The sequence below is a fragment of the Balaenoptera physalus genome, assembly GCF_965194825.1.
Source record: "Balaenoptera physalus genome assembly, chromosome: 2".
Classification (NCBI taxonomy): Eukaryota; Metazoa; Chordata; class Mammalia; order Artiodactyla; family Balaenopteridae; genus Balaenoptera; species Balaenoptera physalus.
The window spans coordinates 28,344,456-28,367,131 of record NC_138883.1 but is presented as its reverse complement, the minus strand read 5'-3'; the positions used below and the strand labels follow the sequence as shown (position 1 = coordinate 28,367,131).

Sequence of the window (22,676 nt, the reverse complement as noted above, 5' to 3'; positions counted from 1 at the left end):
GGGGCTGGGAGCGAAGTCCCTAGGGGCTACGTTTCTGATTCCATTTTCTTTTGCAGAGCCTGAATTTGCAGCTGAGGGAAGCGGATGGGGTGAGGACGGTGGGGAGCAGGACCAGGGCTGAACATAGGAAATCATTCGGCGGCTTCTCCTTTGTCTCCAGGCCTGGAGCAGTGTTCTGCAGGGCTGGGAAGGAGGTGGGAGCTGTCAGGGCTGTGAGGCAGCCTGCCCAGCCCGAGCACGGCCTGGACTGGAGTCCGTGCTGCCTGCTGCCTGTTCCCCAGGCCGGGGCCCAGCGGGACCGGGGACAGGGACACTGCAGACCAGACAGGGCCGGGAGGGGCTCCTCAGCCATCGCGTCTCCTGCTTCACCTCTGGCATGTGTGCGTGCTGTACGTGTGGGCACATGTGAGCGTGGGCACGAAGCATTTGTGCCTGTGTGGGCTGTGCCCGTGTGCACGCGTGCACGAAGGTGTGCGTGGCTGCATGCCCGTGCCTGTGTGTAGGTGTGAGCACGCACATGGTGTGTGTATATGTGCGTGTGTGCGTGCGTGTCTGTGTTTTGGTGTGGGTTCCCCTGGGGCCCTCTGAGACAAGGGTTCGATCGTAGGTAGTTTATTGGGAGCTGATCTCAGGAAGCGCGGCAGGGGAGTGAGGAAGAAGATGGGGGCAGGAAGGCAGCCAGCGAGGGACATGCTTTTAAGCAAATTGCCACCGCAGGCAACTGAAGCTCAGTCCTGCTGGGGAACCCTGAGAGCGTGTAGAATATGACTAGTGTCCTCCCTTCCAGATGCCGGGAAATCTGGGGTTATTGGTCCACCGGCTTCCATCCGTCAGTGGTTGAAGTCACTTTCGGCTTATCCTGCCTGTGGGCCCAGGATCACAGAGTTTCCAGGAAGCAGACTTTGCTGTGGCGAGGTAAATGCTGAGGGGGGTCTCGGTGGCAGCACCGGGTCTGCTGCTGCTTGGTGGGCGCGGTGGGTCCGGTGATGTGCTGCTCGGGGCCCCGCAGGAATGATGGGCTTAGACCTCCAGCTGCTGCAGGTGCTGTCAGCAATCAGCCTTCAGGGCAAACCCCGCTTCGGGAGCAGCTCCAGCTGAAGGGATCCGCCTCACCTGAGTCACAGCCCTTTTCCGGGTGGCCCACATCCGATGACTGATTGATATGCAGATATAAAGGCCTGGCCCTTCGTCCTACCTTGGGTCAACTCTGAAGGGCATCCTGGATCCAGACCCCACCTTGGGTTGGCCCAGTCATTTGGGCCAGCATCGCAGCCTGGCCTCCCCGCCGTTCAGATCGGCCTCTGCTCCCTTCCTCAAATGTTATCCCAAGAGCGTCTCCTAATGTACATCGTGCGCTAATCTCTGTCTCAGGGGTACCCAGCCTGTGCAACATGTGTGTGTGTGTCCATAGCTGTGTCTTGCAAGTAGGCGCATGTGGGTGCAAGTGTGCCAGCACCCTCCATGCAGTGACCTAGAGGACAGGCTGGTCTGCCAGTGCAGGCAGGTTCCTGGGGGCCTGGGACCGAGAGCATTTGGTGCTGAGGCTGTGGTCTGAGGCAGACAGAGATGGTTTCCTCCCCATACCACCTGTGAGCAGCCCCCACTAGGGAGGTATGAGGGACTCTAGAGAGGGCATTGGGGGAATGAGGCTCCTTGGTGACCCCGTACCTTGTGTCCACCCTTGATAGCTCCAGGCAGCTCAGTGGAGCCTCAGTCACCCTGGCTCGCATCCCTTCCGCCTGATCTCCAAGGCCTTCGAGTCTAGAAGGGATTTTTCTTCAGCATGGACCTTGCCTTATCTCGCAGAGTCAAATGCACGCCATCACCCTGCATCCAGGCTACCCTGAGCAGAGAATTCCTCCAAGCCAGAGTGCCTCCCCCTTCTCCTAAGGCCTGGGTGTGGGCATGTCCTCTCAAGAACATGCTGCTAGGGGCCAGGAGCAGTAGACTTGGGGATGGAGGTCAGTCTTGGGGAAGAAATGGACGCAGGCAAAGGTGGAGGCAGGCGAGGACAGTAAGAGGCCCAGAGGGCACCAGGTGTTACAGAAATGTTTATTACAAGGATAATTATATACAATAATGGGACATTAAAACTGCTGATCCTGGGCCTGTGAGACTTCAGGGGATGCAGGGAATGGAGGGCTGGGTAACGCCTGGGATTAGGGAGGATGGTGGGACAAGTTGGTGGATTCATAGCCCCGAGCTCTGGGTGGGGGACGGGAATGACCAGGTCCGCAGATTGTGCACAGTGAGGTCCATAGCTTGAACTCTGAAAGGCCTGCCCTCACAATGTGCTCCTCCTGCCTGTCTGGATGTCTCTAGAATTCTGGAGGATTCCTAGAGGTTGAGGGTGTTAAGAGCAGCTCTGAGCCAGGGTGCCAGTGAAGAAGCTCCAAGGCTGACCAGGGGTCCAGCATTCAGAGGTGGGAAAACATTACTGGCCTTTGAGACACAGGCCTGACCTTCCTCTTCCTTGAGTTGGTGGAGCCCTCAGTTTGGCTCCAGCCTGGATGTTCTAGGCATAATCCAAACAGCTTTGAACCCCCCTTGGGAGGCTCCTGCCACATCCCTGCCCATGAATACTAAGGGTCATCCCTTAGTATCCCTTAGATACATTCTCCTCATCCATCTAGATCTTGCTCACCTCCTCTAGGAAGCCTTCCTGGACTGCTCAGCTGCCCTGCCAGGCCCGTGTCCCTCCCCTCATCTCACTCACTGCCCAGGGTCTCCTCGCTATGTTCCCACAGGGCTGGATCTAGGGTCCTGTGCTCAGTGGCTGCTGGGCTGATGGCACTCTCTCTCTGTCTACCTGGGATGGTGCCAGCTCAGAGCCCCCCGGGAGGAGCCTAGAAAAGGATGTTGGGGGAACAGGGGCAACACTATTCCAGGGCCCTCCAGGCTTTGTGTCATCTCATCTGCCTTTCGTTCCTGCACAGAGACGCTCCAAGAACCTGCCCTCAGTACAGAGTTTATACACCCGAGATGTCCCTTCTCTACCTAGAATCTACACTGTCTTACAAGCCCACAGGAGAGGTAAGCGCCCTCCAGAACCAGAAAGACCAAGGGGTCCCTATGTCTCTATGTATTTCCCTCTTGGCTGGCTGAGGTCTGGGCATCATGAGCCAGCGAGTGGAGTTGGGGAAGGTCAGGGTGTCCCAGGTGGAGATTCCTGTGGGCTGCAAGGACTGGCTCAGCTCCTCTTCTCCCCAGGCATTCCTTTCCCTCCCTGTAATCTGTTCTTTCTCTGTGGAGAGGTTAACAGAGTCGGATAGTGGGGTGCTTGCAGGGCAGGAGACCCTTTAGGAAATAAGCAGAATGGGGAGAGCTCCCAGCTAGAGGGAGGCCCTGCCTGGATGGCCAGGTGGGCAGCCCTACCCTCTCCTGCTTCCCAACATAGCCTGGGCTGGAGAGTGATGCTTCCAGCCCTGCTTTAGGCTGGTTGCAACAGGCAGGAAGAAGTGAAGGTTGCACCCCTCAGGCTGCAGCCTGGGAGGCCTCCTCCCGATAAGCCACCCTCATGAGTTGTCTTCAGGGGCCAGGACTCCCCAGAGAGTCTGCTACCCCAAGCCCCCCTGCCTCCTCAGGCGGAGCAGGGGAGTCAGGACGCCAGAACTTCTTGGCCACTAGCTGTGACCATTCTGGGACATGTAAGCTGCCAGGGCTACCACCACGGCCACATAGAGACCAGCCCCGATGGCGATGGAGAGTGTGGCCAGGAATAGGGCCCGGCGAGAGGTGGTGCTGGCCAGGCGGAAGTCCCCCTTGGAGATGGCCTTGCTGGTCTAGGGAGAGAGAGGCGCTGATGAAAGGGAGCATCCCCACGCCCAGCAAAACAGCCCCAGCCCGCCAGGCCCTGACCCCAGGCCCCCCAGAGGAGCGGGGTGGCCAAAGCAGAAGCCCTGGGCCCCACGGGCTCTTACCCCCTGGGAGAAGTAGAAGGCAGCTATGCCCAGTGGCCAGAAGCAGCAGAGCATGGAGAAGATAGTGAGACCCAGGTGGTCCCTGGGAGGCAGCGTAAGGAAGTTGTCTTCACTTTCACTCTCTGTCGAGGTTGCATCACTCTGCAAAACATGAGTGGGCTCTTGTGACCTGGCCCAGGATCACCCATTGGCAGTGATGTGGGGCAACGGGCAGACCATCTGTTGTTAGTGGGAGTGTGGGTTGGGCTCGGTACTCTCTACCAAAAGCTTTGACAGTGAATGGCCCAGTGATTCCACCCTTAGGAATTTATCACTAGGAAAGAATACAAATATACACGTACCGGAATGTTCATCATAGGATAGTAATTGTGAAAGATTAGAAACAATCTCAACACCCAATGACCAGGAAATTGGGTTAATAAATGATGGAAGAACCTACAATGGGATACCATGTAACCCTTAAAAATCACCTTGTAGAAAATATTAGATTATGTGGAGCAAAACTGAAATATGTTCCTTAGAGAGGAAAGTTTCTGTTATAGAACTGTGTATATAGCAAGATCTCTTTTGGGGAGCAGGGTAGGAAAAAAACACATAAGTAAAAAAGACTGTAAGATCATCCACTAAAATAATAGTTACCTTTGAATGGTTTTCTATATTGACATAAATTACTTATATAATTAAGAAAACAAGAACAAGGTGAACTTTCCTCAAAGTCTAAAAGTCCATAGATGGATGGATGAATGGATAAAGACAATGTTATCTATTTATCTATCATCTATCTATCTATCTATCTATCTATCTATCTATCATCTATCTATCTATATCTATATGTACAATGGAATATTATTCAGCCATAAAAAGAAGGAAATCCTGCCATTTGGGACAACATGAATCTTGATGCATTATGCTAAGTGAAATAAGTCAGATAAAGAAAGACATATACCATATGATCTCACTTATATGTAGGATCTAAAAAAGCTGAACTCATAGAAACAGTGAGTAGATTGGTGGTTGCCAGGGGCTGGGGAGTGGGGGAAATGAGGAGATGTTGGTTAAAGAGTACAAACTTCCAGTTATAAGAGGAATAAGTTCTGGGGATCTAATACAGCGTGGTGACTGTAGTTAACAATAACGTATCATACAATTGAAAGTTCTAAGAAAGTAGATCTTAAATGTTCTCACTATAACAACAACAGCAAAATGGTAATTATGTGAGGTGAAGGATGTGTTAACTAACCTTATTGTGGTAAACATTTTGCAATACGTACATGAATCAAATCATGGCATTATACACCTTAAACTTAAACAATGTTATATACCAATTATCTCTCGATTGAGCTAGAAAAAAACAAGAACAAAAAATGCTATTAAAAAATTAAATATTCATAACCCTTAAAAATTGTGAATTGCTATGTTGTACACCTACTTACATAATATTGTAAATCAACTATAATTCAATAAAAAAGATACCCTAATGCAGTTAATCTTAAAAAATAGCCCAAGCTAGTGTTTCTCAAAGTGTAGATAGCACCTGTGTCAGAAGTGCCTTTTCTTTGGTAACATACAGATTCCTGGACCCCAAGCCAGGCCTACAGAATCTCAACACCTGGAGGTGAACCCAAGAATCTGCATTTTGAACACACATACTCACCTCCTCCTCCTCCTCCTCCTGGTCGTCCTCTTGGCCTTGGAGCTCCTCTTGAACCCCGTAGGACACAGTCTGGATGGTGACATCCTCTTCCGCTTGGCCAGGTTCTGTGGACCGCTCCGTAGGCCCAGCGGGGGGCTCCCTGCTCTCTGTGAAACTGGTTTCGCAGCTGCCTGCCCTGGGCTCCTTGACCTTGTCCCTCCCCAGGAGGCAGTTGGGCCTGTACCAGGCCTCCACGGCCAGCTGCAGGGATCCTGGGTCCAGGAGCTGGTGGGCGTGAGCAGGGCCAGCACCACCCAGGAGGTAGGAGTAGATCTTCTCCCGGCACGGCCAGGCGGGAGAAGCCTCGGGGTAGGGGTAGGGGCCATGGAGGTGTGCGGGGTTCCGAGGCAGCAGTGGGTTCTGTAGCTCACTCAGACTCTCCATGGTTCTGGGGGCAGCTCTGGGGAGGAGAGCCCCAGAGCCCCAGGACTTGGTGGCCAGCTGAGCAGTCCTCAGAGAGCCTGCTGGGAGAGCAAGACAGACACTGAGGCCGGCATTCTGGATGCAGGACCGGAAGTGGTGAAGAGCACAGACTCTGCAGTCTGACTTGCTCTAGACCCTTCCTGTACCACCGGCCAGCCGCGGGACCTTGAGTTGGCCACTCAACTCCTCAGAATCTCTGTTTCTTTGTCTGCAGATTGGGGATAGCAGCAGTACTTACCTCATAGAGTTGGTTCATTCATTTATCCATTCAACACATAGTTATTGAGCATCAGCGATGGCCGGGCACTGGACAGATGCTGGGGATGCGATGGTGAGAAGGGCGGGAAGCGGGGAGAGGAAGAAAGATGCACACTTTGTCTTCCAGAGCTTACAACTGGTGGAGAAAACGCCTGCCCTGAAGGAGAAGTACAGCAGAGGGTGTGAGAATGTACGATGGATAGAACTGACACAGAGGCGCAGGGGAGGCTTTTGAACTGAGATCTGAAGGAAGAAGATGAGCTGACAAGGTGAGGGGAGGGGGGACACGTTTCACGCAGAGGCCAAATAAAGGATGGTAGGCAAGGGAGCTGAGAGAAGGCTGGTGTGGCTCAGGGTACAGAGAAAGGTGTGAGATGGAGTGCAGGCCCAGATCGTGCAACCCCGTTTAGGTCTAAGGGGCCTTCAGGGGTCTTGGTAGGGGTGATAGGATGAGATTTGGGTCCTGAAGCCTTCCTTGGGGCTGTGTGTGGGGGGTGGCTTGGACTGACTCTGACACCAACAGGAGGCTTTGCCATGGCTTCAGGTAAGTTGAGGACAACTGGGACTCAACGGTGAGGAGATGGAGAAAAGGGGGCCGGCCTTGGGAGATACTGACAGGACTTGGTGGCAGGTGGGATGTTGGGTTGACAGAGGATTTGTTCTAGGGTTGGGTGGGACCACTGTTAGCTCAGAGCTCGCTACATGCCATGTGCTCACAGAGGTCAGTTCTTCCTGAGGAAGGATGCTTCTCCCCAGGTATGGTCTTAGGGGGATGCACCTTAGGCTAACCTCCCTTATAAGGCAAATTGTGGGATCTGGGGCAGGGCTTCCTGGGTGCTAAGATCTGGACTTGCACATCCCAGCTGGAAATGTAGACACCCTCAGGGGCTGCCTCTTCGTCTTTCAGCCAGCCCTGAGCACCTACTGTGCATTTGGGAAGGGCGCATAGTGGGTGCTCAGGACTGGCTGAAGAAGAAAAAGGCAACTTTTGAGTGTGTCTACAGCAAATCCATACACACTCCGGGGTGTGGCAGGTAGAAGTGGGGTCTGGAGAGAGAGGAGGGGCACGCCAGGTGGCCTCAGGAGGCTTGCTGTCTCCCTCCCAGGCACATCATGAAGCTGGTGGGGGCCAGGGTCATGTCTTGCCCTGGATTTATAACCTGGAGGTTGGAGACTCAGTCCTGGCCCTGACACTTTGGGCAAACTTTCATGCCCTTCTGGTTTCCTCACCTGTACAGTGCAGATGATAATCCCTGCCCACCACACGAGGTTGTTTTGAGGATCCAGAGCTGGCCGAGATGCAAGTATGTTGTAGACTATAAGTGGGAGGGGCTGCTATGCTCATTTCTGGGCTTTAGAACTTGTCTTCACCCCCGTCCCTGGCCAGGGCCTTTTTTGGCCTTCTAGCTGGTGCTCTGCTAATGGTAAAGGGTGAGATATTTTTGCCCTCCGGGCTGAGTTTATCTTCCCCAGTCCTATTCCCCACCAAGAATTCACAGCCAAAGCCTTGCAAAGGACATTTCTTCTGCCCCAAGAGAAGTGGCTGGATTCTAGAAAGCTGGTTCTTGGGGAACCCTAAAGACAGAGCATGGCCCCAGTAATAATGCCCAGGGAATGGGACAGAGCGAGGGGAGGAAGAGGGCCAGGCAAGATTGGGGGAGGGCAGCGAGGGAATGTCCTTGGGGGGGCCAGGCTCTCCTGGCTGGGTTGCTATGAGGGCAGAGGGTGGGCTGTTGCCTGCCTCGGGGCAAAGGATCAAGGAGAGACTGCCCCTGGCTCAGAGGCTCTGAGCCACCTAGAGGTGCGGCCTTGGAGCTGGGGTTCCAAGAATGTCTAACAAAGAATCCTGGAGGGGCGCGAAGAAGAGCATGTGGTCCAGGTGCCCAGCTCTTCACCCAGGGAGGGCACAAATGGTGCTTGAGACACTGGACTGCTATGCGCCTGGAGGCCCTGTGGGTGCGTTAACCAGCTGTGGCAGAAGTTTCTCCACATACAGAGACTGGGGAAGGGGGGGAGCTTAGGTCACTGCTTTCGGGGCTGCTCACAAATGCAGGGGCCTCACTACTTCTCTCTCCTTCCTCTCCAGAGGGCAAACATGCAGGGAGGGAGCCCTTGGACTGTAGTGACGTGGAAGGGCTCCTTCCTGCTGGTGGGGAGCTGGGCACCCAAGGCAGAGGCCTCACAGGGCCACGCTCACGCCTGGGCTCCTTGGGGCAGATTCCCAGCAGGGCTAGTCTCTCTAACCCCCAAGGGCAGTTTCGGAGCCCCTGTCACAACCTCCCCCCACCAGTGACCCACAGATGTGGAGCCAAAGGACATGTGACCATAGGCACATGTACTCAGTTAGGTACGCTGAGTTTCCATTCCTGCTCCACCCCCATTAGCTTTTTGACCTGGCACAGTTACAGTCAGTTTCTCCATCTGTAACAAGAGGGGTTGGATTAAACAGCCATTGATGTGATGGTGGCACTAATACACCGTGATCCCATAGCTTCAAGGAGCCCCTCAGAAGTGAAATCCCCCCACTCCCTACCTTCTTCAATAGTCAGGAAGAGATGAGCACATTCAGCCCCCCAGTGAGTGCAGTTGTCACCTTCCCCACTACGGCCCCTCCAGCAGGTTGAGGGAGGCAAAGGAAAGGCAACACGTCTATTTGCCAAATGGGCCGTGGAGCCAAGGAGTTATTGCCCAGCTTCCCGCTCCCCCTGGGCTGCCCCCGTCCCGGCCCTGCCCCTCCACCTGGCCCCTGCCCCTGCTCACCTTGCCCACCCTCTGCGCTTCCATCCATGTGGGCAGAGGTATGCAGGGGCCTTTCTGAGGGAGTAGGGTTGGGGAGATCAGCCCTAGGGCCCTCGGAACAGATTAATGCACCAAATTCACCCCTGCTCTGTGCTCTGCCTCACCAAGAGGCCAAGCTCTAATCCCCCAGAAGCAAAGGAGGGAGACTTATGTCCAAGAATCAGGCCCTGGAGCTCTGAAGACCATAGGGGCATTTGCAGGGCGCTTGTCCAGGGCCGGCAGGAGTGGCTGTGTCCCAGCTCACCCCCCTGCTCCCACCAGCCACCCTCTCTTGGTCAAAGTACACCCAGCTGAGCCTCGGAAACCCAAGCCACACAGCCTCGCCTGGATCACTACTCTCCAACCCCCCAACACACACATACCCTGATGGCACCTTTAGGCAGAACTTCTCAGCACTTCATGCACAAACATGAAGTGTGCATTCACCCCGGGTTTTCCACAGTAGGGACAAACTGGAAGCCACCTGAACGTCCAACATTTGGGGACAAGTTAAGTAAATTATGGTGCAACAACACAACGGTACAAGGCCTTCAAACAGGTTTGCAAAGAGGAATAACATGAGAAAATGCTCTCTGCAGATTCAGCGAGAGGGGAGCAAAGAACACCGTATGTGCACGTAATCTCAACTCTGCCAAAATGTCAACAGTGATTATCTCCAGGGGTGGGAGCACAGGTGCTTTTCATATTTTTTTTTTTTTGACACCATGTGTTTTCTGTTTTCCACATTCACTTTTTTACGATGAGCATGCACTACTTTTAAACCAGGCAAAAATTAATGGATTTCTTCTGAGCCAAATTATCTAAAATCAGTTTAAAACCTCCCCAGGGGGCTTCCCTGGTGGCGCAGTGGTTGGGAGTCTCCCTGCTGATGCGGGGGACACAGGTTCGAGCCCTGGTCTGGGAGGATCCCACATGCCGCGGAGCAACTGGGTCCGTGAGCCACAACTGCTGAGCCTGCGCGTCTGGAGCCTGTGCTCTGCAACGGGAGAGGCCGCGATGGTGAGAGGCCTGCGCACCGCGATGAGGAGTGGCCCCCGCTCGCCACAACTAGAGAAAGCCCTCGCACAGAAATGAAGACCCAACACAGCCAAAAATAAAAAACAAAACAAAACAAAAACAAACCCTCCCCAGGCTGGGGCATTCCTTCTGAGTTTGGAGGCTGAGCACAGCATCAAAACCTGCCCCCCGCTCCCCCCAGTATGCACAGAGAGGCACGTCACACACACATGCACATACATGCACTCACGCAAGTGCATACTCACACCCACACCTCCAACCAAGTCAGGGGCTGCAGTACCTGCTCACAGTCAAGCCAAGGGTCACGGTTCTCTAACAGGTCATGTTCTTTCCATAATCTGCTAGGGCCACACAGGAGTTCACCGAGCTGACCCTGGGGACCCAGCACCGAGTCCTGGCCAGCAGGAGGTGGTGGCTGGGCTCCAGGTGCAGCCTTCTCTGCCCTTGGCCTGGCCTGACCTTTGGCCTGTTGCTTAGGGCTGCCTCTCTCTCTCTGTTCCCTGGAATAAGGGACCAGCATTCAATGCAGAGCAATTATCATCTCCACCTCTGCTGCCTGGTCTCACCTGGACTGCGTGTCCTTCCAAACTGTGTATGGTACTGGGTACATGCACACTTGCTGGTGAACATGTTCCTCTGTGTGTGTGTGTGTGTTTGTGTGTGTGTGTGTGTGCACATGCGCACGCGCACGTGTGCACTCAGCTCCAGAGGAAAACATGAGATGTCTGGGATTCTGAATGTAAGAAGATTGCTCCAAACGTGTGGTCATGGCTGGAGGTCTGGGCCCCGCAAGAGGAGAGGGAGAGAGGTGCGTCTGTGAAGCCACAGTCCCTGGCTTGTTTCCTTTTGAGCTGAGAAGTGAACTGGGCCCTAAGGTTTTCCATGCCCTGATTTGGGAAAGGAGAGCACAATGACACCTCCCAGACTAGGGACAGGAAACCACCCAGGAATCCACCGGAGTCCAAATACAGCCTCCCACGGGAGTCTGATTGCACTGGAGTCCAGCATACAGTGTGACATTAGTTTGTTTATCTATAAAATGTATGGAAAGGGTAGAAGGAGTGGAAGGGGTTGATTTTTAACAGCTCAGCTCAACATGACCCTGGGATTCTACTGGGAGAAGAAGAAGAAGAACTTACTTATTGAGCTTTTTGCAACGTGCCAGGAACTGAACTCTTCTAAACACTCATTTTGACACTATAATTCTAGTGGGAGAATAACAATAGGACAGAGGGCTTCCTTTCCAGCAGTTGCAGACTAACTTGTATCACACCGAACCAGCCAATGATAGCTAGAAAAGCTAGGGGAAAATATGAAGGCATTGAAGAATCACCAAGGGAGCAAGAACTTCAGGGGTCAAGGTGCCAAGATTCCACAGAAGAGAGAAACATGGTAGTGGTTACATGACTGCAGGTATTTCACAAAACTCACTGAATTGTACACCTGAAATTAGTGACTATTATTGTATGTATATTATACCTCAAAGCTGATTTTTTTAAAAAGACAAAGACTAAAATTTTAAAACAACACAATCCAACTACATGCTACTAATAATCAATGTACCCTAAATACAGAAATACAAAAAAATTCAGATTTAAAGGATGAAATAATAACACCTCAACACTTACTAAATTCTTACTGTGTTCTAGGCACTGTTCCAAATTTGCTGTATTATCTCATTTAATCCTTTACAGTAACTCTATGAATCATTATCTCCATTTTACAGATAAAGACATTGAGGCATAAGAAAGTTATAAGTGCCCACAGGCACACAGCTGGTGAGTGGTGAGCTGGGCATGGACCCTGGAAGTCTGACTCAAGAGCGACTGTGCTCTGGTGTCCTTACATGTCAGCTGCCATCTATTGAGTGCTTGCTTTGTTTGAACACCATGCCAAGTGCTTCAAATGCAGTTATCTCATTGAATCCATCCTCTTTCACATGGGTGGGGAGGATGCAACTCAGAGAGGTTAAATAGGTTTTCTGAGAACACACAGCTGGAGAGTGACAGAGCCCCATTTGACCCAGGTCTGTCTGATCAGAGCTCATGCTGGCCTGAACAGCATCAAGTTCAGGATTAGCTGTGGGCGTCGGGCTTAGAGGAAGTGTTTTGCATGCACTGCCTGGTGGGCTCTGTAATGTCTGGGAAGAGGCACCATGAATACTGTTAAAAAGAGACCACAGGCGCAGTGGTTAAGAATCCGCCTGCCAGTGCAGGGGACATGGGTTCGAGCCCTGGTCCGGGAAGATCCCACATGCTGCGGAGCAACTAAGCCTGTGCGCCACAACTACTGAGCCTGTGCTCTAGAGCCCGCGAGTCACAATTACTGAAGCCCGTGCGCCTAGAGCCCGTGCTCTGCAACAAGAGAAGCCACCTCAATGAGAAGCCAGTGCACCGCAACGAAGAGTAGCCCCCGCTCACCACAACTAGAGAAAGCCCACGGGCAGCAACAAAGAACCAACACAACCATAAATAAATAAATAAATAAATAAATAAATAAATAAAAGAGAGAGACCACAGGGACAGTGTGATGTGGGACCAGGAGGATGGGGCCAGTCCTTATCAGAAGCCTGTAAAATTATAACAGCTACTATTTACTGCATCCTCACATGAGCCCCGTGTTTCACACACTTTATCTCAAAACTGTACAACAATTCATGAAATTGGCTATTATTATTTCTCATTTTTCAGATGAGGAAACTGAGGCTCAGAAAAGTTAAGTAACTTGCCCAAGCTTAAACAGTGACAGACCCTGGATTTGAACCTCGGTTTAACTGAATCCAAATCCTGGCCTTTCATTTATTACACCTTTCAGAGCCTACCCGTGTGTAGAGGGTTGTGATAAATGGTGTGGGTGTGAGCATGATGAAAACTTGGTCTTGAATGGGTTAAAACCAGGGCCTTAGTGAAGGGAATGGGAAATGGGAGCTTTGAGAAAAGATTAAGAGATTTGTGGTGATTTAGCAGCCCAGAGATGGCTGCCTAGATAACCTTAAGGTCTGGATTCAAATAAATACGGAGTTATTGTGAGGGAGCTCAACCTCTGACCACTATCTCTCAGTGCAACAAGAGAGATTGCTTCTAAGCTGTAAGATAAAAGCCAGAACTTCCTAGCAGGGCAGAAGATTAAATAGAAATGATTACAATCCAGGGAAGAGGTGCTGTCTTTAAGAATAGGTGCTAGACCATCTTCCAGGCAGATAATATGTAAACTGTTCTGTAAACTGTGAAGTGCTGTGACTTTGGTGGCTGTTTGTAGATGGCTTAGGGCTGGATTTGATGATTTCTGGCCTGTAAGCAAGAGAGCCCCCAAGCCAGCTTTGGAGTCATGGTTGCAGCTTGTTGCATCTCACAGTAAAGAGAGCAAGAGTCGGGTTGGGGTCAGGTTGGAAGGCAGCAGAGTTGAGGGAAAATGGGGAATTCAGCTTTCTTTGCTTCAGCTGCCTGCTCAGGAAGCTAACGCAATGGATTACCCTTTCTCTCTCCTCTGTCTTCAAAGGCTCCAAACTCCTGATCCTTCCTAATGGCACTTAAACATATTGTTGTTCCCCTGGCTTAAAAAAGTGATAACTGTAAAACCCGACTGCCAATCCTTTCCTCCCATCGAGAGGCAGGGGTCTATGTCCCTCCTGTCTAATCTGAGTGGGCTTGTGACTGCTTCCACCACAGAGCACAGCAAAAGTGATGTTATGAGACTTCAGAGGCCAGGTTATAAAAGGCCATGAAGCCTTCACCTTGTTTGCTAGACTACTCACTCTTGGGACCCTGAGCTGCTGTGGATTACTCTGAGGCCGTCATGCTGGAGGGGCTGTGTGTGTAATGTTCTGGTCGGTGGAGCCTGCTGAGCCCAGCCTTCTGGTCATCCCCAAGATGCCAGACATGAGTGAAGCCATCTTGGACTTTTCAAACCAGGCCATCTGTCCTCTGAATACCACAGGGTGACCTCTGTCCATGCCACATGGAGTGGAATAATCACATAGCTCAAACCTGCATGAATTTCTGACCCTAAACATTGTGATATATAATAAAATGTCCATTGTTTTAGCCACTAAATTTTGGGGTAGTTAGGCAGGAACAGATAACTGGAACATCTGTCCTCAGTGCCACTTCCCCGCTTCAGCTCCTGTCCTCTCCCTCTCCTTTATCTCACAGCTGCACTGCTCAGAAGCATTGTCTCCATGCACATCAGAATACTTCAGCTCTCAGCTCAAAAGTCACCTCCTTAGGGAGGTCACCCGTCCATACTCAGCCTGGATTTAGGTTGCCTGGTTATCTGCTCTCCAGGCTCCAGCTCTTCCTCTCCAAGAGCTTATCACGGTCTCTATATACGTGTGATTCCTTGATTAGTGTCTTTCTCCCTCACCAGAGCTCGCGAGCTTCGAGAGGGGGGGGACTGTGTCTGCTCCCTCATACTTGCAGCCCCTTGCCTGGCACATAGTAGGCATTCCATAAACAGTTGATTTCATGAATGAGTGAATGAATTAGTGAATGAGTGAGCTAGGTGTGCTGAGTCTCCTCCTTAAGAAAGTACTTTCCAGGACTGGGATGGGTGGAGCACATCTGGCTGGGGCACATTTAGTTCTGCACAACAAACATTTCTTAAGCAATTCAGACCTGTTCTTGGAATGCAAAAACAAACCAGAAGTGGTACCTGTTTTGAGGAGGAGTGGAGACTACAGACTAGCAAATACAAAGTTTCAATGCCATGGAGTAAGTTGTGCTAGCCGTCCGTGGAGTGTTATGTGTGCCCTGATGTGGGACTCCTGTCCTGAGATGGGAGTGGAGGTGATGGTGGGAACTAGGAAAAGGCTTTCACAGCAGGTGACATGTGAACTGAGTCTTGAAGAAAAAAATGAGTCATTAGGTGAGACAATGAGAGAAGAGCATTTGCAGCAGGGAAACAGCACAGAGGCATGGGGTGGTGTTATAGAGGGGAAACCAGGTGGCTTGGTATTGATGGAATCAAGCAAGAGACGTGGGAAGGCTTCCTATTCCTTGCAGAGAAGCTTTTTTCTTTGGGCAGTGGGGAGCCAATGATGGTTGTAGCAAGGAAGTGATATGGTCATACCCATGTTTTAGGCAGAGCACTCTGGGTGGCAGCAGAAAGGATTTGAAGAGTGTGAAAATAGAAGTTCTGTTAAGAGAATATTGTAAAAATGGGGGCAGGAGAGGATGAGGATCTGAACCTGATCTATAGCAAAATGGATGGAGATGAAGAGTCATACCTGAGGAGTAGTTAGGAGGCTAAATGAATAGGACTTTGAGACTAACTATAAGTGAGGGAGAGGTAGGAGCAAGAATGACTTCCAGGTTCTGGGTTGTTTTTTTTTTGACTAAGTAGAAGATGATGCCACCAACTTAGGCAAAAAATCTAGGGGGAAGCTGTTGGTTCAAGAAGGCAGCCTGAGCACAAATGACCACCTCTTCTCCCTCTTAAGTTTCCATTAAAATGACAGGACATATATTTTCAAAAGAATAAAACCACAGCAAAACTGGAAAACAGAAAAGAATGATATCAGTGGATCAGAAACACAGAGGAATTTCTAGGAGATAAAGAACAGATAAGATTCCCTGGTGAAGAAATCAGTACAGAGACACTCACAGTCCCAAACACCAGAAGTAAGAACAATTCCTGTTCAAAGGAGAGGGCTGTTAGGGAAACAAACTTACCCAACTTCAGAGGATTATGAAAAACAGCTACATGAAAATAAAAGAGAAAGATTAAATAAACAAATAGAAAATTGACCCAATAAGATTCCCAAATCATTCAAGTTATAGAAAAGATATTAAAAATTTTTTTCAACTCATGTCCTTAGAGAGATGTAAGGGGACATTGCATCCATAAAAGAAGAACAGGCTGCTATGAAAAAGGAGCAGTCAAAGAACAAAAAAGTATTTTTGAAATTGAAAATAATTGTCTAAATTTTCAAAAATTCATTGGAGAAGCTGGATAATAGAATGATCACAGTTAAAGACTAACTTTTTCATGTAAAAGAAAAAGTTAATGAAATTTCCCAAGACATAGAGCAAAAAGACAAAAAGATGGAAGATATGCAAGTTAAGAGTCATGGAGGAGAGTCCCAGGAGATAGAACATCCATCTAACAGGATTGTCAGAAAGACAGAACAGAGACACTGGAGGAGAAAAATAGTAAATAAAGAAGTAAAAGCAGAACGTGTTTCCTGAGCTGAAAAAAAAAAAAAAGAATATTTAGATTGAAACGGGTCATCAAGTACCAAGCTGGAAAAATGAAACACACACACACACACACACACACACACACACGTAAACGAAGAGCAGAATGAGAATACGTGTTTGAGTTTGGTTTTAAAGTGCCTTTGTGATATAAGAGTAGAAACTCCACCTGGCAATTGATGTATAGCGTTGAAGCCCTGGGTGCTGGTCAGGGCTGGAGAGAGATTTGAGAATGACTGAAGGACCTATGGAGAATGAGGAGAAGAGGGCTGAGGGGGAAACCCAGGAAAGAGAGAGAAACAGCTGGAACACTTCTCAGCTCCAATGGGAAGCTTCTCAGTTGCTCTTTTCCCGGGAACATCAGTCCACCCTCTTTTTTATCCACCGCCACCCTGGGCTCCTATAGGCTGGACTGGCTTCTCCTTCAGAGCAAAATCCGCTTGCCTGTGGGGTGGGTTTGTGGCTGACAGAGGTGAAAATTGCTGGGAGAATTGGGATGGTGACAGCACTACTCAAATTAGTCCATTTTCAGGTGGAAATCAAATCTTTATTCTTGCTGAAACAACCTGTCTCCCCACTGAAGCAGCTCATTCTCAACCACTTAGAATCAAATAGTGCATCTAATGGGGGAAGATAACACATCTAGCATCGGGCCCTCACTCCCCGCTTGGCTTGCTTGGGGCAGGGGGGTGAGGTTGGGAGGGGGCAGGGTGGTAGAGGAGCTGCAGGGAGGAGGGAGAGAGAATAAAGGAGGAGGCAAGAGAAGAGAGGACCTGGATACAAGGAGCAGGAATGAGATCAGTCCTTAGTGTCCCCTGGTTTGTAGCAGAGGGGGCCTTGCTCCAGGCAGGCTGTCCACCGAGCTCCTAAGAAGGGAAGGAGGTTGTAAAGTGCCAAAGGTTTAGAGATCTGGGATGTTTCTTCTTCCCAAATTGAAGCCTGTTCCTTCTGCTTTTTTCTCCCTGGAATGGTGTACTTTAGGGCTGGAAGTCCCTTGAGGATGCACAGATGAATTGGCCTTTTGAACCTGAAGGTAATTAATAATGTACAGATTTCTCCAGATATTCTCTGCCTCTGTCACTTTGTATGTGCTACCAGGGAAAGGGGCCTGCATGTGAGTATTTCAGTTTCAATCTCTTTCTTCACACACACATACACACACACACACACACCATTTCTGAATGACCATGTCACACTGATTTCTTCCTCTTCCTCAGATCTCCCTGCCACCCATCCCTCCCTCCACCCCCAGCTCCAGATAACTGAGATCAACCAGTCACGTGCCAGGGGTGACTCTCTTCTTCCCTTTGAGGCCTTGTGAAGAGGGTCAGAATGGGAGCCTCAGTAGGGAGGGGGCTGGAGGGGAAGATAAGAAGTAGCCAGTGGGTAGTTTTCCCTGGCTGGGAGAGGAGCCAGATGTGTCTGCCTGGGTGACCAGAGGTGCCCTGCACCCTGACAGCTCTGGGGGTGGGAAGTCTGTCCAGACAGCGGCAGAAGGAGGGGTGCTGCACTTGCTAGTCCCCGCAGCAGGCCGGCACCCCGACAGACCAGTCTCGCAGAAAATAAAGTCCCTTTCTATGCCTTCTGCTGCCACCATTGCCATCACTTTGTTATGAGGGTTAGTGACTGTCCATTAACTCCGGAGAGCTGAGAGCTGATTCTCGCCAGTGCTGCACCAACAGCTGGGAGCCAGAAAGCGCTGACATGGGGGAGGGGCTGGTTCCCCCACCCGGGCTGGGTGTTTGCAGGGTAAGTCGGGGAGGTCACTGGCATGGCTTGCTCAGCTCTACCCAAGTGCCAATTAGCTAAGGTTTTTCTGAGCGTCACTGGGCCTGCCGCAGTTGAGGAAAATTATTGTCAGAGAGGATCATTTTGTTTTTAAATTAAAAAACTCTCCCCAGGGATGGATCTTTCCTGACTGCCCTTCTCTAGTCTTCTTAGGAGGGGGATCCCTACCAGGAAGCATCCCTGGGAGGAAATGGCCTAGGACTGGGTCCCTGGCCCTTGGCTACTCACAGTGATGTTCTGGGGGGAGTGCTTTCCTGGCCTCTTGGCTTGGAGGCAGGGACCCTCCCAGCTCAGCAACTCTGTACACCCTCATGACTTTCTCAGGGAAATAAGGAAGAGAGGGAAATCTGAAGAAAACACCAAAACCATACATGGCCTTTTCTGGTTCCTTTGTTCCCTTCTACTCCATTAATAAAATCTAATTCTTTACTGAGCGGACATAACTTACTCCCCAAACCAGGTTAATAAAGCTGGTATTCTGTGTTCAAGGAGAACTGAGGGATCTGTGGGCTTGGCCCTCAGAGAGCCCCACAGAACATCAAGGCTTAGAATCTTAAAATTCATCTAGCTCAACCCTCTTCTTTTACAGATGAGAAAACTGAAGCCCACAGAGGGGAAGGGAGCTGCCTGAGACAGTCAGTGGCAGATCTGGGACCAGAACACAGGGCTGTTGACTTCCACTCAAATGCTTTTATTCTGAGATATTTTAAAACTTCATTCTCTTATTTTACACCCAATTACTGAGTCCTTACTATCTTCCAGGTGCTATGGGGGAGGGGAGGTGTGGAGGAAAGCAAAGAGATGAAAACAACACAATCCTTGCCTTCAAGGAGCTGTTTCGCTAGATCTGTGATTCTTGGGAAAAAACAAAACAAAACAAAATAAAACTGTGAGTCAGACTCTCACCCTATATTGTCTTCTATAGGTGATGATGGAAGAGGAGAAGGGGAGGGAACCCTTTGGGCTCCTCAAGATTTATAAGTTGAGCTTCACTTACTCTGGTGCCCCAGGAAGGCCAAGGACAAAGAAAGCCATGGCCGGGCTGGGAGAAAATGGGGTAAGGGTGGCAATGATCAGGTCTCCGCCAGCAGGCCTGACTGGTGGATGGGGACAGTGACAGCAGCTCACACTTGTATGGTGGCACACAGCTGACAAGCCTTCAATCATGGGCATTGTTTCATTGACTCCTAAGGCAGTTCCCTGAGGTGAACAGAGCAGCTACCTTATCGCCACTTAGGTATGAGGAAACTTGAGGTTCAGAGAGCTCAGGTAACTGGTCTAAAGCCAGTAAATGCCAGCCCCCAGCTAGGAACTCCTCGTTTAGTGCTCTTTCTACGACTGACAGTGGAGAAGTTGTGCTGGGTCGAGAGGATGGGGATAAAGCAGTGGTCAGCCACAGCGATAGGCCAGACTTCCTCTACGCAGTTTTGTCTTGATCACTACATTCTGCCACTCAGAGAACTCTGTCCTGAAGAACTGGAAGCACTTTGCAGGCCTGAATGAGCTCATTCAGCATGCTCTTGCCAGACAGAGGGAGGACTCCAAATGCAGGCTCTGTCGAGGGTCACCAGTATTCAGTCACATAATAGAAAATGGGACTCAGGTTCCCCAGCTCTGCCCTCATGCACCAAGCAGCGTGTTGCAAAACCAGCCTCCTTCCATGAGAGTCCAGAGGGCCCCAGGAAAAAAACTGAGGTATCTTCTGGTACCTCCCTCCTTCTCTGGAGAAATGGGCCTGGCACATCCCTTGGCCCAAGGGCCATTTGAGGGCAAAGAAATGTTGAGGCAGGAGGGACCAGAGCCATCCCAGTCACCCTTATGAACAGGCTTGGAGGAGGAGAGGGGAGCTTAGTGAAGCTGGCTCAGATTTCCCTAGTGTCGCAGAGCCCTGGTGGACGCTGGGGTACGAGGAGTCCAAGAGACTCTCATCAGTTCCTTGTGAGCAGGGTGTCTCAGAGCTGCCCGAGGTCGGGGTCAAGGCCTGGTGGTGTAGGGTCAGGGTACCCAGGTGCCTGGCTGGGCCCCAGTCCCTCAGGACCCTCCCAGCTTCTCCAGCCTGTAGGGGGAAGGGTAAGGATGGACCTGGCGCTATCTCGGGCCGCCAGCAGGAAGTCAGAGCCCCCATCGCTGAGAGGGGTCCCACTGCCCTCCCCAGCTCAATATCCCCTAGGCGCCTAGCTGTGCGCTCCCGCTGCGCCCCCAGACGGCTCCTTACCTGTCCCGCAGAGGGCAGTCCCACCTCCTCCGCGGGGCTTGGGGGGCCCGGCATGAGCCGGTGAGCGACGGCGCCCCCGCCTCGCGGCTTCGGTGAAGCTCCCAGAAGGGCGCCTCTGCTCTCGGCCCCGGGTCCCTGCCGCCTCCGCCGCCGCCGCCGCCGCCTCTTCAGCACCGCGGACAGCTTCCTCCCGCCACCGGCCGCCGCCGCCGCCGCAGCCCGCCCAGCCCGGCGTGGTCCCGGGAGCCCCGCATCCTGACTCGGCCCCGCCGCCGCCGCGCAGCCCTCAGCCCGGCCCGAGGCGGCTCCGCGCCGACTAGGGAGAGCAGCGAGCAGGGTCCCCCGCCTCCCCGCCTCCCTCGGCCGCCGCCGCCTCTCTCTCGCCTCCGTGCTCCGTGCTCCCTTCTACGCTCCGGAATCAGCCCACCAGGCACTCCGGACCCGCTCTGGGGCGGGGCGGGGCGGGGCGGGGCGGGAAGTCGGGGGAGCCCAGAGGAGGCAGCGGAGCGATGGGCGCGCAGCTGGAACTGGCGTCTCTGGTTCCTGGAGCCGAGCCCCCTTTCCCGGCCCTTTTCCTCACCCTACTCCCGCATTCCCCCAGAAGCGATGGGCGGTACTCCCATTTTGGAGCCCCTAGGCACCCAAGCCCGGAGTTTTAACATTGATCTGCCCTAAAAAGAAAAACAAGCAAACAAAAACCACTTATTGAGCACCTACTATGTACCAGACACTACTCCGGGTTTTAATGTTTTCAACCACTATTATCTTACATTTAATTTTCTTAACAACTCTATGAGGCTATATGTATATATATACATTTTTTTTTTCTTTTTCTATTTTACACATGAAGACGCCAGGCTCATAGAGATTAAATCTCTCGATTTAGAGGTAACAGTGCTGTGCTGGGAAGTGCACAGGCTTTAAAGACTGTGGGCCTAAGATTTGGTCCTAGTGTCTCTCTTATTAACTATATAACTTTGAATAAGTTACTTAACTTCTCAAGGCCTTGAGTTTCTCCTTACCAAATTGGGGAGCTGAATCACCTCATGGGGTCATATGAGGACAAAGTGAGATGGCATGTGTGACACATTGGCCCCAAATAGGCCCTCAGTGGGTGAGTGTTCCCCTCAGTTCTCCCAGAGTGGTACCTGATACCCTCAGATATCAGCCAGAGTTTCCGGCTGCTTTGTCTCTCTGACTGTGTTGCTCTTTATCACCGCCCCTCACTCCCCCACCATCAGTTTCCATTTTTTAAGTACGGAGGTATCCTCATCTTGAGTGTTAGGAGTGGATGAGGCTATTTTTTTTACAAGGTTGAGTCTCACCACAGTACCAGGAGGTTGGGAAAGGAGAGGAGTCTCATTTTCTGAAGGTAAATATGGGCCTGCAAAGTAAACCCCGGAGCAAGCTGAAGCTGGGACTGGGGATGGAAGGAGGCCCTGAGAACCAGGCTCTGGCAGTGGGAGTCCTCCCTCCCCCATCCAAAGATACCATAGCACACTGAATGGTGGTCTCTGGGACACCCTCACTCCCACATGACATGGAGTATCTGGACCAGTTCCATTTAGCTCCTAGCATGCACTATAAGAGCCAAGAGCCCCCGTCATGGAGCTTGGGTCTCCTTCTCTTCAGGGCTGGGCAGAAAACTCCCTAAGCCTTGTGGTCTGTCTCAGAGTTGATACTGGTGTTTAACCTGCTGGGTGTTGAATATATTCTTGCTTTTCTTGCCCCTGCCCCATCAGAGTGGAAACCCCAAGACAGGCTCTTGGACCACTCAACCTGAGGCCCATATAGCTTCTGTACAGACATCCCCCACCCCCGCACAAGACACTGTCCCTTGAGTCTATGCGCCCTCTTGCACCTTTACTCCCCTCTGTCCTCCCTTTCACAGGGGATCATGGTCCCCTACTTGGCCTTAGCCTCCCTCTGCTTTTCCCCTCCCTACCCTGGCTTTGCTCCACATCTGGGCTGCATACCGAGTTACTAATCAAAAGGATAATAAAAAAGCCAGTGAAGCAAAAGCTGCATATAAATTCTGAATACTAATGTTGATAATTATATGCTGTCGCCTGGAGGGAAAACTGAAGTGAGGCCATTGGTGTTGTGTCAAGGGCCCTGGTCTCTGGCCCACCAAGAGCCCTGCGTTCTAGTCTGCTCTTTGTCACAAATTGGCTGTGAGAACTTTGTCAGTTGTCTAATCTCCCTGGGCCGTTTCTTCTTTAGGACTATAAGCCTCTTCAGCGGCTTTGAAGCAAGTGTAAGGGCCATCAGCACCATGTGAAACTTGTGACAGAGAATGGTGGGCCAATGCACCAGTATGAGTTTGTTTTAAGGAAATTACCTTTTATCCTTCACAAGATATAGGAGGC

The 22,676-nt window shown here is 51.2% G+C and overlaps 1 protein-coding gene across 3 annotated transcripts; it reads right to left on the bottom strand.

Annotated features, from left to right (window-relative positions):
* Window positions 1–2,038: 2,038 nt before the first annotated feature.
* SYNDIG1L (synapse differentiation inducing 1 like) lies at window positions 2,039–21,053 on the bottom strand. Of its 3 annotated transcripts, none has more exons than XM_082449534.1 (5): window positions 20,308–21,053; window positions 6,275–7,712; window positions 5,575–6,077; window positions 3,921–4,061; window positions 2,039–3,782 (listed from the first exon to the last, which is right to left on the bottom strand). In XM_082449534.1, exons 3-5 carry the CDS (start codon window positions 5,995–5,997, stop codon window positions 3,624–3,626), a joined length of 723 nt encoding a protein of 240 aa, XP_082305660.1. In that variant the 5' UTR covers window positions 5,998–6,077; window positions 6,275–7,712; window positions 20,308–21,053; the 3' UTR covers window positions 2,039–3,623. The 3 variants fall into 3 exon arrangements, with proteins under 3 accessions (XP_082305660.1, XP_082305659.1, XP_082305661.1); XM_082449533.1 differs by having other exon boundaries at window positions 6,275–6,451; XM_082449535.1 differs by having other exon boundaries at window positions 5,575–6,074; window positions 6,275–6,451.
* Between the last annotated feature and the right edge of the window lie 1,623 nt (window positions 21,054–22,676).